Raw genomic sequence first — 16476 nt, forward strand, 5'->3', positions numbered from 1 at the left:
GCTGTCTGGGCTGGTGCTTTGCATGAGGCAGGTTACACCCTGCACAGGTCACCAGCCTACAGGGCTTACACAGAGAGACATACAAGCCTTCATGATCACATCCATACCTACAGCCAATTAACATAACATGCATGCCTTTAGACTGTGTGCACAGAGACAACATGAAGTTCAAACCCACATCCTCCTTGTTGTGAGGCATCAGTGACAACTACACCCTGAGTCCTGGATATTAAACTCTCACCATCTCCTTTCTTTTAAGGCCAAGCAAAGTGTAAAATGATTTTCCCACACAGTGAAAGTGTGATTGTGTCTAGATGACCCAGAAATCCCAACCATAAATATGCCAAACACACTAAAGTTAAAAAAAAAAAAATACAAAGCAGCTCTTGACGAGGAATAATAATCTCAATATCAGTGTGTTATCCACCTACTTTGTTGGCCGCAGCCGTTTCTTCTGGCCACTGCTTGGTTATTTAGCCTCACAACAGTGGAGCTGTTTGGACTCAGCTGAGCTGAAAGAGATTGAAGGGATAATTTGGCCTGACCTACACAATTTGGGCCAGCTCAACACAAATACTGAGAAAGGTGTCATAATCAACAAGTGGGTCAGTCTGAAAACAGTGTGCCTTCTTGTCCTTCTCTATAGCAGCACAAAATATTTAGATTCACATTTAATTCGCTATATCAGACAAAACTCCTGTAGTCTGTTTCCATGTTAGCACATCTCCTGTTATTGTTTAATGACAGCCTGTGAGTTACTGGCCTTTGATGAGACGAGAGAAAACATTTAGTGCACGTTTGAGTCACTCGTCTCTATTCGCCCTGATGAGCCAAGCTGGTGACTGTAAATATTCCTGCCATGTCTCACTGAAATAAGAGCTGAGTCTTTTGTAGACAGTGATATGACATGCTTTCCAGTCAGCCGTTACAGTGAGGTCTGCATCTCATGTAAGAGAGCCACAGCTGGTATGGTGGGATCAGTTCTGTGGGATCATGGAATTCCAGCCGACTCACGTTGGTATGATCCAGTTGATGATGCATTCACACAGACAAATAAGGTGGGCTGTCAGCTCAAAGTGTGTCCTTCAGGGTGTCTTTGGAACAGTGCTTGACTCAGAGATGTGTCAGTGTTAGCACATGATGAGCATAATAGGCCCTTTTCAGCTACCCAGCCATTCTGACAGGTGTAATTATTTACATCATGACCCTGTTCCACTTAAATGGGTCAGGCCCCTGGTGCTACTGTGGCCCATTATTGGTATTCTTCTTATTTTTAATGGAACATGAATGCTGCTGCTGGTGAGCTGTAGATAAATAATTTACCATTAAAAAACTGTGTCTGCGATGTTGAGGCCATTGCCTGCAGCAAAAAGTGATATGCTGTGCTTTTCTTTTACTATGGTGCCATCTAGTGGGCATAACAAAAGCTACAGCCATATACCCGGAAATAAATAGTTACAAGAAATTATTTTAGGGGAAAAGTAAAAAGAAATCAATTAAACTAAAGAAAACCATGCATATACAGTATTGAGTAAAAGGTTTCTTTTAATTATTTTTTTCATTCTCTTCTTTGTACCTTTTATTTATTTGTTTCTTTGTTAAGCCACTTAACACTGACCTATTAATCATTTAAGCAAAGAAGCAACCAAACTCAAGGGATGACTTGTGTTTTCCGTATGTCTACACAAAAAGAGGACTTAGCAAAACTGTAAAATTGTATTTTAAATTGTAGCTCTATGCATTTTGTTAGAAGCAGCCTGTCACAAAAACATTGCTTGATCCCATTTCTTGAGCTCATTCTACAAAAAATGCCAAAGATAACACAGTATTTTTTGCAAGGTGATTTCCAAAGAGAATTTAACTGACAATGTGGCATATTTCATATGCTCATATGGCATAGTGTGTAGTCTGCTCTTAAAAAAATGTGACAACTGGACAAGTGTAAGGCAAAAGAAGAAGTGGCCTGCCACAGCTGATGAACAGTATCTAAAAGTTATGTCCTTAAGAAATAGGAAATGATTTAGCAAAGATCTGACACTTTCAGTTGAAAGTACTGTCAGATTTTTATTCACCACACAACACTGCCTGGAAAGCATCTGATTGGCAACAGCCTGGTTTTTCACACACTATCATTCGTGGATTGGCCTCCCCAGAACCAGGAACTCACCATTATCGAAACAGTGTGGGATCATCTCAACAGACGATTGAACAAAAAGCTGCCAACATCAAAAGAAACACTCTTTAAGAAGCCTGGAAAACTATTCCTGAAGACTACTTAAGATATTCATGCATCAGGAATTTTTTAAAAATGAGTTTATTTTGTAAATTAGACATCAAAAAAGCACACAGGCATTTAAACAAGCTACATAAAAATCATATCAAGTGATAGGTTGGTGCCTAAAAAGCATTTACATATCAGATAAAACAAAATACTACAGCTTTATTGAAACTAACATGTTTTCTTATTCTTTATATCTGCTCTATGATATATTACAGCTAGTTTTGTTATAGGAACGAAGCACTGCGCTGACTCATGTAAATTATAGTCTATCTTATTTTCCTTGATGCACCTGATGCTTTGTGGTCAGTGCGCATCAGAAGATCTGATGGCAGAGGCCGTGTAGCTGTGGAGACAGACCTGAGGGCATTAATCATGAATGCCAGCCTCTCACTTTATCTGTGTGATCATTAGGCCGTACTTTACTGATGATCACTCTCTGGAAATGAGCTCCTGGAGGCTGCTTTCATTATTCATACCTACAAGAGCACAGTCTGCCCCCTATTCTTGGAAATGAGACTTAATGGGTGGGTGAGTGTGTGGGTGGTTGTGCTCTTGATATGTCACTGGGTGGCATATCAGTGATCTCATCTCTCTCACTGCTTCATCTTTAGCGATGTGCATCACAGGTACATTTGCAATTAGACCACAGGGAGGTGACAAGTGTTGCTCATTGCGATACCGAGAATGACAAGTCTTCCCCTTTAAGGAAATTTGATTGGCTGACCTTTTCATCAAAGTTAGTATGCTTTGCACCTGGACAAACAACTGTGGCTCACACAAATATCTATCATCATGTTGCTTTTTTTGTTTTTGCCAAAGGCATGTTATTATGTTCTTAATACAAATTACACGTTCCACCTTTCTACATATCCACAATGATTATCCTAACCCACTTTAACAAGTCGATTCAAGCCTCCCGTGAAGTTAAAATAGACGTCTGATTGTGTGAAGCGGTTGTTGAAAGTGTCGTGAACCTTTATATATGAAAGTATTCCCAAAGGCACGCTGCTATAAGGAACACTTTGCCTCCTGTCACGTGTAGATGTCTGGAAACAGACCAGAATATGAAACTAAAGGACTTCCTAGATTATACTTCACATATTTCAGGTAAGTCTATACAGGAATCAGTTCTTCTCCTCAGCTACAAGACTAAGTGCAGACAATTAGCTGGCAATATGTGGATGATGGTGGTGGTGTCAGGGCGCGATGATGTTTTGCTCACATAATTAGTCTCTGAGGCCTTGTGTTGAAAAAACAACAGACTTGTCACCATAGCTATCATTCCTGCATCAAATGTTTAAGTATCACATTTATGAGCCCAATCATTTCTGCTGCCAGCATGCACTGAAAGTGTTCATAGAAGAGCGTCCTTGATAACTACAGTTTTTGTGATGAAGCTTTCACATTATGTTCAGTCTTTTAAACGTTTTGTTTTCTGAAGATGTATTTCAGCATTTTGCTGCTGATGTTTGAAATATTTAAAAAAAAAGGTGCTGCTGGTAAAACCCACGCGGAATGGCGGTGGTGCTGTTCGAACATTGGTTATTTTTTTTCTGAAAGGGCTAAGGATAACCTTCTGGAGACAGGAAAATCAATAGCGCTGTACTGAATTGCAGAGACCCCTGGTGTCTGCATCGATGTACTTGGTGGTCATTTGGCTCTGGAGACCAGAATGTTCCCAGTGCAATATCAGTAAAAAAAAGCAAAAACAGCATCTGACTTCATACTATACCGTATCACTTAACTGTGAAATCAAACGTAACAACAAACCATACACCAAATTCAATTTCAGGTTGCGTAGTGGAAGATGAGACAAGAAGTTCATATTAAACTGCACATGGAGGGTTGATAAGCAAACCGAGGACTGCGGAGGAGCAGCCATGGATTGTCGCAGCTCTTTCACCATTTGTATAACCTGCTCTTCTAATAATTGGACGGGGGATATTTTGGGTTCACAGGTCTCTTAATTAAAAGCGCTCAGCCCTCTGACAGATGAGACCATTATTTCTGTGGAGTGTGAATGAATCAGCCGCAGTTCATAATAACATAATGAGTCAATTTGTTGCTTTGCACAGCCCAAATCAAAATCTGTGACAGTCACACGCAGTCACACGCTGCTCACCCGCTGGTGCAAGAATGTGCACATCAGTCATTTATTTATTTATAGATTTTGCACTTATATGATCACGTGAGCGACAAACGTGTACGGCTGTATTTCTCTGTTTAGGTCTGACATGCTGCTAGGTCACAACATGCTGATGGCAGTTCAGAACATGTAATTATGTAATATCTGTGATAATGGTGTGATTGGGTCTTTTAACACTACAGTCTAAAAGAGCAGAGCCACGGTGAGCATCAGCACAAAAGGAATGATTACATTACAGAAGGTTTGAATGCTTAACAATTTCATGAAGCTTTTTAAACGAATGCCACCATCAGCGGCAGTCCTGCAAATATCTGCCCTTTATTCACTGCCTGTACTGCTACAGTTGGCCTTTCTTTTGATATCATGAATTGACTGGATTGTTAGTGATTTCACACTCACCACATCTGGCTCTTTCTGGATGGGAGGATTATAAATACAGTAGGTGTATAAATAACTACTGCTGGGGGAAGCTCTGCCACCTTAGCTGTGATTCAGTCTCACCCCCATCGTCATTTTAAACCCAGCTGGAGCTCAAATCAGGGCCTTTTTACAATAAAAGAGCAGCTAGAGAAAATGAAGCCCTATTTATTATTCCTTGTGGCTTTTTGTGACTGGAACCACAGACCCCTTGTCCACCCTCTTTCTTCTCTCCCACTCGCCTTTGAATGCTTCTGATAAAAGGCTCCAATGTCTGCTGCTGCAGTAATGATTGGGTCTTTGTAGTTCTGCCCATACATACAAAAAAAACCCTCAGACATCAATCAGTTTTGTGCAGCATAACCTCTGTGGACCTTTAAAAAGGAAAGCAATGAGATTTCTTGTCCATGGTAGAATTGGTCTATAATGTTATCTGGTGACTCTGGTACCGCTTTGTTGAACATAATTGAAAAATTAAGGATCTAATTTGCCATCACTTTGATGTATTCTGGTACTTGGTTATTTTTTGTGCACTTACAACTTACCTTTTCTTAAACTCTCTAGTAGAGTAGGCAGTTCTTGATCTTTCACAGTTATTAAAATGATTTTAAATGAGAAATTCTAGTCTTACTTTTTGAGCATGTTCTCGTAGTACTTTTAAACTCACCCATCTCAGTCTGCAGAATCCTGCACCTACTTACTTTTATATTCATAGCACTTTGCTTTCCATGCACTTTCCCAGCACATTACATCACATCACAAGTTCATTATTGGCAGGGTGTTTATATTGAGAGTTCTGTCTTTTGTTGATGCAGCTCTTCCTATCATTCATAACAACAACTTTCTGGGCGATCTGTGCCAGCTGTCGATGGACACGAACGCTGTCAGGTCATCTGTGCACGTGAGTCCAGGCCATTAGCCTTTTCCTGAGAGATGAGATCTGGGGCAGCAACACTGAAACAAAGCAGTGCGGCTAATCGACCAAATCAAGCCTTTCAGCTCGGAAAAACAGACACGTGCTTCGCTGATGTGTAATTTAGTGAAGCACAAATGAAAATGGGGTAGATCGCTACCATTTTTTCTCTCCTTAACTTCCTGAACGGTTGTTTTCGAGGCTGTAGAACTCCCACATGCTTCTATTTTCAGACCTCGTGGCCATGACATGTTCTTACTGACAGAAACAAAATTCGACATGAGCTGAGTGAAAGTGAATCCACAGTCAGTGGTATCAGTGGTTTCACAAAATGTTCAGAAGCAAAAATTGGGCCTAACAAATAAAATTAAAAAAGCATCTCCTTTTTGTCAAACATGAGGCATTTGCTTGCTGGATTGCAAATATGTTCTAAATACATTTAGAAGTGGAGCTAACTGCTTATATCGTGGCCACACACGAGAGTATAAAAGACTTGCTTCTTGCCTTTTTCATGAACTAATCTGCAAATCAAATGTGAAATCTGGCACAGGCAGAGCCATTCTCCCTCTTTCTTGCAGGTTGTGAAAAACTGTGCGCTTGGAATTCCTCTCTGTCTACAGGCATGTAAAAACACAGCGTGGCAACACTTTCTGAGAAATGTGAAGTGATACTGAGCCCTGCAAGCAGTAATTTCACTTTGCCTGTACAGCACAACTGAGGTAAAGAAGATGAAACCCTACCCTGCAAACAATAAATCTTTTTATTCCCTCAGGAAGTAGGCTCGCTTTGAGTGACTCACCCTATAATTGGCCCAACTACGACATTAATCAGATAGCACTCTTTTCTTCTTTCTTTGGGGGTCTTTGATGCATAATTGAGCGGGTTTAGCTCTTGGTCGAGAATTATTTTCAGGCCATTGTGTATATTCTTTTTGCTTATACGTCACCCTTTGAAAAAGCCTTTGGTGAAAACCAAGTGTGTCATATGGAATACCTGGATTTTTATCAGGTTTTGAGACCTCTACATCATCAGTGTGATTGTTTTTCCCTGAAGAGCCGGAATAAGTTGTAGTATGCAACAAAAATCCATAAATTAATACTCATATATACAGTTTGATGTTTAAATTCTTCTAATAAAGATTTGTCAGAAGGTTCAATAAACACACTAGTGTTTCATGGTTTAGGCTTTACAGTGTTAAGAAATTTCACAACAGAAGAATCTGTAGCCATTTGTTTTGCATCAAACAAATATAACCACATTTATTTTGAAAGTATAAAATTTCACACTGTAAAGGCCACTTTTCAGGGTAAATTGACAACCTTCCTGTAAGATTTACACAGACAAAAAAGCTTGTCCATCTCTCCGCTGGTCCAACATACTGTCCAGTTCTGTGGCAAAAAAAAGAAAAGAAAAAAAAAGCTATTGTTCTGCTTCACCACAGAAAATAGTTGGCGAGATCTGAATAACTTACTCAAAACAGGAAAACGGCAGGAGAGTGAAAATTCCTGATTTGTACATCCCACAGAGGACAGAGGAGCAAGGTTTCCAAACGGTTCTCTCTCTTTCTCTTTATTAAACCAGCTTACAGGCACAGCTTGACGTTACAGGCACTGTTTGCCTTCTACTGGGAGACTCGAAAAAGAAATCTGCAGTTGACATTCTTTACACTGGCACCAGTCAGGCCACGAGAGCATCCCCACTGAGACAGCATCCTCCGTTTGTAGAAGAGGGGAGACTTTGCGCTGCAGACCTTGTCGTCAGAGGCCATTTGGTGGCTCACCGTAGCTCTGTCGAGGTGTCCTTACTTTGAGCATAGTGTTCACATTCTTACTCACTAACCGTGACGTGGTGCTCGCTGAGGTAGAACAGTTGTACCAAAAGAGTTATTTATAAAGAATACAAATGAGTAACAGTCACATCAATAAACTTAAGAGTGGAGTCATGGGAGGGGAGGGGAACAACATCACATTTCACCCACATTTTCAGCACAACAATATGTAGATCACTGACATATCTTCCTTCCTTTCAGCACAAACCTTTCCTTCAGTTCTTTCCCTTTCACTCGTAATGGCAGCTTCACAGATACTCAGACTGTATTTTTTTTTTCTTTTTTACATCTACAAGCCAGTGCGAACAAATTCAGTTGTGAAAATACTTTCTCCGGTATCACAGCATGTGAAATTTATCCTTCCAACTCTCACACACGCTGTTGAAGAGTGCAAAAATAAAAAGAGAGAAGAGGGGGGAAAAAAGAAGAGATAAGTCAACAAAAAGGGAAATAAAGCAGATAGTTGTCATGTTAGAGAGGGTACACCGCCGTACAGAAAAGTCACATTGTTCATCGACACCGCTTCCATATTAAAAGAGGAATCGGTAACATCCCTTTTGAAGGCTCTCATCTCTCCTGAAGGCTGGAATGAGCTAAGTGAGCTGATTGGCTCCCTGCAGGGTGGGCAAGGCGGGGCTCCTCTGCGCGCTGCTTACACCGAGCCCTCTGTGTGGACTAGGACCAGCTGCTGTCCGTCAAACGCCCTGTTCCCTTACGTGTGATGATGCTGTCCGTCGATTTTAGAAGCCTCTCTAGACAGGGCGCGTTGATTTTGCCCGGCGGCGGGCCTCTGGGCACCAAGTTTGTCTTAGTTTGGCTGTCTGTGCTGGAGGACACGGCGCTGTCCTGCGTTAGGTCTCTGTCACTGGGGGTCAGCAGGGGCCTGGGACCAGCCTGGGCCTGCTCTGCTGTGGGAGAGCAAATGGGTGACGTGTGGAGCCACTTCAGATTATTGGCAGAGTAAGCTCCAGGAGGAGTGAGATCTGTGACTCTCAGGGCTTTGGCGGTGGCTGGAGGATCGCTAGTAGTGATGGCGCTCGCTGCTGCAGATGTGGTAACTGGAGACAGCTGTTGGGTATGACAAAAAAGTTTTATTATTCAGCGATGATTCTAATTGATTACCAAGACCGAATTTTCATTTGCTGTCCATCTAGTTATTATAAGGACCCTGAAATATAAATAATATATTCATCGTGCAGAAATCTGAGTGAGGCCCAGATAATGGAAGGGCTGAAAGCAACACTAAAACGGTAAATGGTTTGTTCTTTTATAGCGCTTTCCTACTCAAGCACTCAAAGCACTTTATACCACAAGCACTTTTCTCCTCTAAGTGCTTTCCATCGAACGTTCACACTCTGATCAAGCAACCAACCTTCCGATTAGCAGATGACCTGGTTTACCTCCTGAGCTACAGCCACCCCTAAACACACTGCAGGAGCCATAAAAATGGCCCAAGAGCAAATAAGCCCCAAAATCTGGGTGGGGCGCTGCAACAACCCGAACACACATGTACACAGTGTATTAGCGCCTCAAAATGATTTAATTTCCTCTGTTTAATATCTAACATTAGGGGTAAACACTGGCATTAATTTTGAGTTTTGTTTCTAAAATAGTCTCTCTGAACCGTAATTTGGCCTCCACTAATTCTTGAGGATCTTGTTGTTTAGTTACTAGAAGCCCCAGCTTGTTGAAAAGCTACTTAGTTTGTCTGCCATCTGGTGCCGGACACTAAGTGTCCAATGAGATGTTTTTATCCAGAAAGTAAATAACACGCTGAAGAGCGTGGCAGGAATAAGACCAAAATTATGAGCACGGTTCTGAGGGCGATAACTCTCTGTGTATTTGTTTAAACACACCATCTTTAGATAATCCGTGAGAATTCCCCCAGTTTTCTTTTCTCACACGTAGCACAGAGCAAGACATACTCCGCGTTCAGCCACGCTCGCGCTACTAGAAATACTTGAATTGGGAACCTCCTCCGATTGAGCTGCACCACCTGCATAATTTACACACTGTAGCAATCAGACTTGGTAGTAGGGATCTGGTATGAGCAGTATCGATCATAGTGGGTGTAGTCGGTTATAAAGAATAAAAAAAACCTAATGTAGATCATAAAATCCTGTTCATGACAGGGTGTGTCGGGACTAATTCCTCACCAATTAAATGCAAAGGAATGTTCTAAAGTATCCTGACCTTTCTTATCCCCTTAGGGACACTCCTCCAAAATTACCTTTTCTCCTCTGTCATTGTTCTTAGTGAACCTGAGACTGCAGTAATACCTCAGTAAAAATAGCTTTTAATCCTCCTGTCCCTGTTCCAGACCTGTGATTAAATAATAATAGATATTTTAGTCGCTCTTTCACTGAGTCGTCACCATATGTTCTTGGCAGCGGGATTTATTTAGGCGAAGAGCTCTTACACAACAGCTTCTTTTTTTTAAACTTTACCTTCAGTTTCTTGGTGGGAGCAGCTTCCTCTGTTTGGGTGACAGTGAGTGGGTGTTCTTGAAGCTTTACATTAGGGAACCAGCTCTTCAGCATTTCTTCCATTTTAAGAATGATATTAATGTACTTCTCCCTGGAAGCAGAGGTGAAAAAAAAGAAAAGAAACAGAGAGTGAGAGAGAGCTATTTACTCAAGCTATCGCGCGCGAATCTGAGTAATCGAGCAAAAATCTTGGTAACCTCTTCTCTGAAATCTACCTCCCCATCAAGCTCGCACAGGAAATATCCGCTCTTGAAAAGCAAGCGAACACATTCGCTCGCTCAACAAAGCCTGCTCTCCGTGTGTGGGGAGGGGAACATTGTCTTAAGTACATTTCTCACATGCTTTGAGCTCACACGTGGACTGGCGTATAATACTCCCGCTCGCCTCTAAATATAAACGCCAAAGCCACAACGTTCTCCCACAGCGTCAGTGTAAAAATAAAACAGTTGACGCAGTTCACGTCGGAGGTGGGCGCAGTCAGAATCCCCCTTAACTGCTGCCCGTCAGAACCAGATGGCGAGCGGGGATTAGCCTGGGCCGTACGATCGGGACCTTCCTGCTATATTCAGTCCAACCCATGTTAAATTCATGTGAAAGATTATCCGCCACAGTGGCTGCTAAAAAAAAGTCACTTTGATCCTATCTACCATTGTGTTGCTCCAGGGGCTGCCAGCTGGCAACACAGAGCAGACACCAGGAGAGACACGAGGGAGGGGTTTAGTCCACCTTCCAGCCTCTGCCCTGGCTGTCTGCAGGGAGGCTGCCACACCCACTCTTTGTTTCCCTTATGGAGGCAGCAGCTGGTGGGTGAGGGCTCCAATTAGTCTGCGCTAGGCTCAGGAGCACTTTGTCTAATATACCTTGATGCAAAGCCTCGTGCTAACTGCACCCCAAAGATTCCTATTCAGTTTCACAGCTAAACTGTACACGATGCCGGGATTTCGTTTCAGTGTAATCAAATAGTATTGATACGATCGCTGAGTGCAATCGCTCTGTGAAATTATGCTCTAAAGTGATTATTCAAATCAAAAACTCAAAACTTTCCAGCTTCTCAAATGTGATGTTTCCAGATAATTGAAACATATATTACACGAGTTTCTGGAATTTTTTGATAGCAACGTTCATCAGATATGGAAGTTTTCTATTCAGCGGTTAAGAAAATGCGCAAATGAATGGACAGATATTCTTTTTTATATGTGTGGGAAAAAACTTGCACTAAAAATCAGATCATAAGGACTTGAGAATTGGTAGTTTTTTTCCATTTAACAATGTGAAATATCAAAACATTTTAAATTTGACTGGGAAACAGGGACTATAAGAGTTTCTCCTTGAAAGGGGTGATAGCATATTCCATTATGCTGTCTGGCCGGTGGAGAGCTAATCACACAGACACAAGTGGGCCGCTCTCACAGTGAAGCCTGATACATTTTTAACAAGATGCCCAGCTTTAGTGAGAGGCAGCCATCTCTGCAGTAAATTTATCCTGAATGTGCGGGGGTAGCAGCAACCTGCTGTGAGCCATGTGTCAGAAACATAACGGAGACCACTTCGACCCACAGATAGCAAGCAGTATTGGGTAGCCCTTGTATATGTATGCTGGGGGATGCACTGTGGTTCTCACACGGGTTTGAAACCACAAGTGAAAAGAGCACACAGATTTTCTACGCTGACACATTTATGTCAAAGTACCGATTATCATTGTTTCATGTAGGGCAGAATGTGGGTCACCTACCCCATGTAGGGGTTCTGCAGAACACCCATGATCCTCTGAATCCGGTCCATGGCGACACTCTCCTGGAAACTGCTGAGTCCTGGCAAGAAGAAAGTTGTAGCATGAGCCACATGAACTGTGTTGACAGCAGGGCTGAGTCTGTTCAGCAGATGGGTAGTGTGAAATGTGTGTGTGAAGGAACAGACTCCCTGCTTCTGTGGCCAGGAAGTGCTGGGTCACACGAGGTTCGGGTTTGACTAAGATCCCAAACTAAGCAGTTTTTGCGCCCGCCTGAACACGGTGCTCTCTTTCAGAGATCCTCATAATGCCTATCTGTCTCAAGAACTGCATCAGTTTACACACACATGCGCACATATACAAGGAATGCTTGTGGTTAGATGACAGTCCTATGGCAACGCATGTTTCAGACGTCTCGCGCTCATATCTCAAGGACACCTATTCCACAAAGACTTGCGTAGTCTATGCGCTCTATTGCTTTTTTCTTTCTGAGACAAAAGAGACCGTGAAAAACAGACTCAACTAAGACATTCTGTGTTCAATCAGGTTAATATCTTGTGTGTGAAGCAGAAGACATATTAAATGCTGACTTACTTTCTTTGTATCTCCCTGAACGAAGGCCATTCAAGATTGATGACAGTGGATGAATGTAGCATTGTAGCTCCATGCACTGAAAATAATAACAGATTTATTAGTGTTAGTGGGTAATAAAACAACTGAAAAACCTTTTCTGATAAGCTCATAATAAATCAGCCTCCCCCCAGTTCATTTTGTTATATTAATTGACAACAACTTTCCATGACTAACTAGCTTTGTTTGACTTAAGACAGAAAAAGTCTAGTTCTTTAGAAACGGATAGCAAATAGGGGAAGGTCATTTTTACTGGAAATGTCATGCAGGAAGCACTCTGTAAAACCACTACGGGAATCAGTCTGGGTGACAGGGTACGCGCTAGTTTTGCTGACACTGTCAACCACTGTCTGTGGAAAGCACACATGAACCACAGAGGCGCTCACCTTGCTGCTAAAAATTCTCTCTTTCTCTGACATGTTGGCAATGAGCTGCCGTTCTTTGCATTCGTCCTCTGTAGAGCCGCGGGGTCTCTTCAGTGCCTGCTGAGTGTTGTTGCCATTCATTCTTTCTCCTTGCTGTGTTTTACACAGTCCAGTGGCGGTGTCTCTGTCCCATTTTTCCATGCAGCCGGGAGATCCCCGGCTGGAGACCTCCCTGACCCCGCTCCAGTTACCGTCGCCCTCCTTCAAGTCGCTGCTCCAGCGGCAGCTGCTGTCAGTCGGGCCCAGGTGCGAAGCGGCACAGGGGGATAAAGGAGCTTCTGTCTGGCTGTGCTTTCTGGTACAGTCAGGCTCCTGCTCGTTCTCATTATCCTCATTGTCGCTAGCCAGCCAGTCAATGGAGTTGTCCGAATCTGTAGCAGACATCCTCAGCTGCAGGGTCTAAATAGCACTGACCATCACCGACCTGACAAAGAGAAACTCACCGTTATTACATTGCAACAACACGAAACATATTAAAGGGAGCAGCGATAACAGACGCGGAGACGAGAAACAGTAAATTAAAAATTAACTACATCAAGGCCTTTAGCCAAAATAATCAAATGTAGTGTTCTCGAGCAAAAAGTCAAGAAAGAACAAAAAAGTCCAGCCAAGCAGAAATAACAATAAAGACAGAGGAGGGACAGCAGTGTACTCGGAGCAGATGGTGGCAGTGAGATAACAGTTGTTGGGACCACAATGACCTGTTTGTTTTGCAGATGCAACACCTGAGCCAGTAAACACAGGCCAGCCACCATCAAAAGCAAACAGCAAACGGTCCCGTGCCCCATCCAATACTCGGAGGGTGGTGGGTGGGAGGCTCACGTCATTTGTCCCTCCAAATTTTTTTCACTGCAACCCTCAAGCGTCTTCACATCACAAACAAACACATTTCTAAATTTCACAATTGCTACCCTGACTATCCCCCCCCACCACCCTCAGTCCGCTTCTGTCAGCTGGCCTGCCAGCTGCTACCACCACATTCATTCATACACTTCGTTCGCTTGCTTATTCAAAGGGGCAGAGGTCTGCCACCATGACGACTAGTAGTTCGACGAACCGCAGACCTCCCATCAACACAAGTGACACTTGTGGGGTGAAAAAAGAGATTTAAGAAAATGGGAAGCGTTCTTCAGCAATGAACGCCTTCTGAATAAAAAAGAAAATCCAACTAAAGGCTCTTCACGGAGGCTTAATTGCAGTATGTTCCCTCTGTGTTTATTACAAGAGGGGAAGTGAGAACAGCATTTTCAGCACAGAGATCATTTTAGGATTTCCAGAGTTAAGGACTGCCATGTCTCTTGCTTCCTGTAAAATTTGAGGGTAGAGGGGTTAATTGCTCCCTGATTCTTTGTCGCCTTCTGATCTTATTGTTACAGAGGAGGGGTGGAGCGGACATTTACTGATATACTGAATAAAACGCAAAACATATACATCATCATTGCTCTAAATCAAAGCAATGATTTACAGGAGCACGTGAGTATTGAGCGCCATAGAAGAGATTCAGCAAAGTCCCAAAGAATCTTGAATCTAATTCCAAGCTACTGCAATGTCAGTCTGTTTTGTGTTGTGTAATACTGTATTACACAACACAAAACATGCACAGACACTGCAGTAGCAAAAAGAAAATCTAATTTCTCTCTATAATTGTATAAAAGTCGCCCTTCTTATTAATATACTAACTCTAAATGAATCCAATAGCACTGAGAAAATATATCAACATATATGTGCCATGACTAGCTCCACGCTACTACTAATTTCTTTCTGTGATAAAAACAGCATACACATGGCGAGCTTACTAAATATTCACTTGCCCTGGGCCTTTGCATGCGCATATAGGCCTACAGTTATATTCTAATAACACTTTAAATAGCAGTAGGAGGTACTGATAACAGCTAACACCGTGGATTTCTGAATCAAAGGAAAGGTGGTCCCATAAAGCAATTTAAAAATATATATATACCAGTTAGCTTCCGCGACCTCGACGTCTACATCTACCTGTGTAGGTGGGGCACCTGAATAGAGATGCCCAGCGCTTAACACGTACGCCGATATGCTTGAAATATAAGAGAATATTTCAGATATTCACACGTCGTTATCTCTCGCCAGAGAAAACGCGTATAGGAAGATAAGGTGGCAGGTCTGATCTGTCCGCCTAAATGCGGGTTTCACATCAGTTGGGTAACAGACACAATAGACTTCCTCATCAGTCTCAGTAAATTTGGCATCATGCTGAATTAGTAAAATATAAATATATATATTTAAACAATAAAGAAAGAAATGAAACAGGAATACCAGTCCCTGTAACGGGAAGGCTACCATATCGCAGCACTAAACACAACCGCAAACTCTTTGTTTTTCTGACCAGGTTGTCTGTGTGAAATGCCTCTGGATGATTTAAAATAATAATATTACTAGGATATCGCTTAGTCCTCTCAGAAACACAAAGTAAGTTATATTTATCGGGAGGCTCTGGGCATTAAAAGGAGATGCGAATGGGTGCCTACCTTCTCAGGATGGAGCGGCTGGTCGTTCTTCCTTTGTTTAGCGGTAAATCCAGTAGGACTGTAGGCAGAGAGCAGCTGATGTGCTGGACGTGCGGCGTGAGAGAGAGGAGGCAGAACATCCAGTGATCGGCCCGTGTTGCTTCTCCCAAGGCAACGTGTCTGGGAGGGCGGGACTAGCAGGAGCATGCGCTCCCATTTGCTCCTCGAGCGGCTCCGACTGTCCAATCGGCTCCTCCGTTCAGTGCAGTCGCGGAGCAATAGGCGAGGCCGGTTTACATATGCAAATGACATGGAAATGACACAAACACGTGGACACGCGGATCGGTTTCATTTCAGCAGCTGGGTGAAAAGTCAAGCCAGGGCTGGCTGTGGTCATTCTACAGGCATTCTTGGGCATTATATCATCTGGATGATGATGCTTGACTTGAGGCATGTCAGTAAGATGAGCGGCACTGCTAAAGGCGCAGTCAGCAATTTCAGGAACAAGTGTGAGAGTTAATGAGTTTGCCCAAGGACACTTCGGTAGAGTGTAGCAGGCACTTAAATTTGCACATTTAAAATATGTTTGCTAATGGTGGTGGTGTGGTGAGTGGGGATGACAAAGTAAAGGGCAACTGGTAAGATCGATTCACATGTATTTATTATAAGGAAGATTCTGTCCATGTAATATATATTATTAGGTCATTTCTGACATTTAAATCTGTAATATAAGGCTACTTTGTTATCGTTTAACGTTATAAAATGATAACACGCTTAATTTGAATGACCTGCAAAGTAACTAGCTTTTAGAAAATAGAGGAGAAATAGACGAGAGAAAGTACCTGCTGCGAAACTATACAGTACTTGTGTAAGTACATGAATGCTTTCTGCATACCACAAGACATTACATAAGATGTCTCCAAGTTGTGAGTGACTAAGTAAATAATGCATTAAGATGAATCATAGTGGAATTAGTCATTAATTGTTTCATTTTGCTTTTCTTGAGAAGGTAAATACACGAAACCAGACCCACTTTTCCACACACACGCAAAGCTGCTTCTTCTTGACCATAGCTCTGTATTTTTTTTAAAATTTATAATTTATTTTTTTCTAGGCACAGTGATGGTAAAACTGATGA

At 42.3% G+C, this 16476-nt stretch overlaps 1 protein-coding gene across 1 annotated transcript; it reads right to left on the reverse strand.

Moving 5' to 3' along the window:
* Positions 1-5035: 5035 nt before the first annotated feature.
* LOC102293483 (circadian-associated transcriptional repressor) lies at positions 5036-15517 on the reverse strand. Its single transcript, XM_005928761.3, has 6 exons — positions 15360-15517; positions 12817-13279; positions 12395-12470; positions 11804-11882; positions 10033-10162; positions 5036-8653 (listed from the first exon to the last, which is right to left on the reverse strand). The coding sequence occupies exons 2-6, from the start codon at positions 13237-13239 to the stop codon at positions 8261-8263; spliced, it is 1101 nt and encodes a 366-aa protein (XP_005928823.1). The 5' UTR covers positions 13240-13279; positions 15360-15517; the 3' UTR covers positions 5036-8260.
* Positions 15518-16476: the final 959 nt, after the last annotated feature.

Source organism: Haplochromis burtoni, unplaced genomic scaffold, assembly GCF_018398535.1.
Source record: "Haplochromis burtoni strain Fernald_Lab_line unplaced genomic scaffold, NCSU_Asbu1 Contig_114, whole genome shotgun sequence".
Taxonomy (NCBI): domain Eukaryota; kingdom Metazoa; phylum Chordata; class Actinopteri; order Cichliformes; family Cichlidae; genus Haplochromis; species Haplochromis burtoni.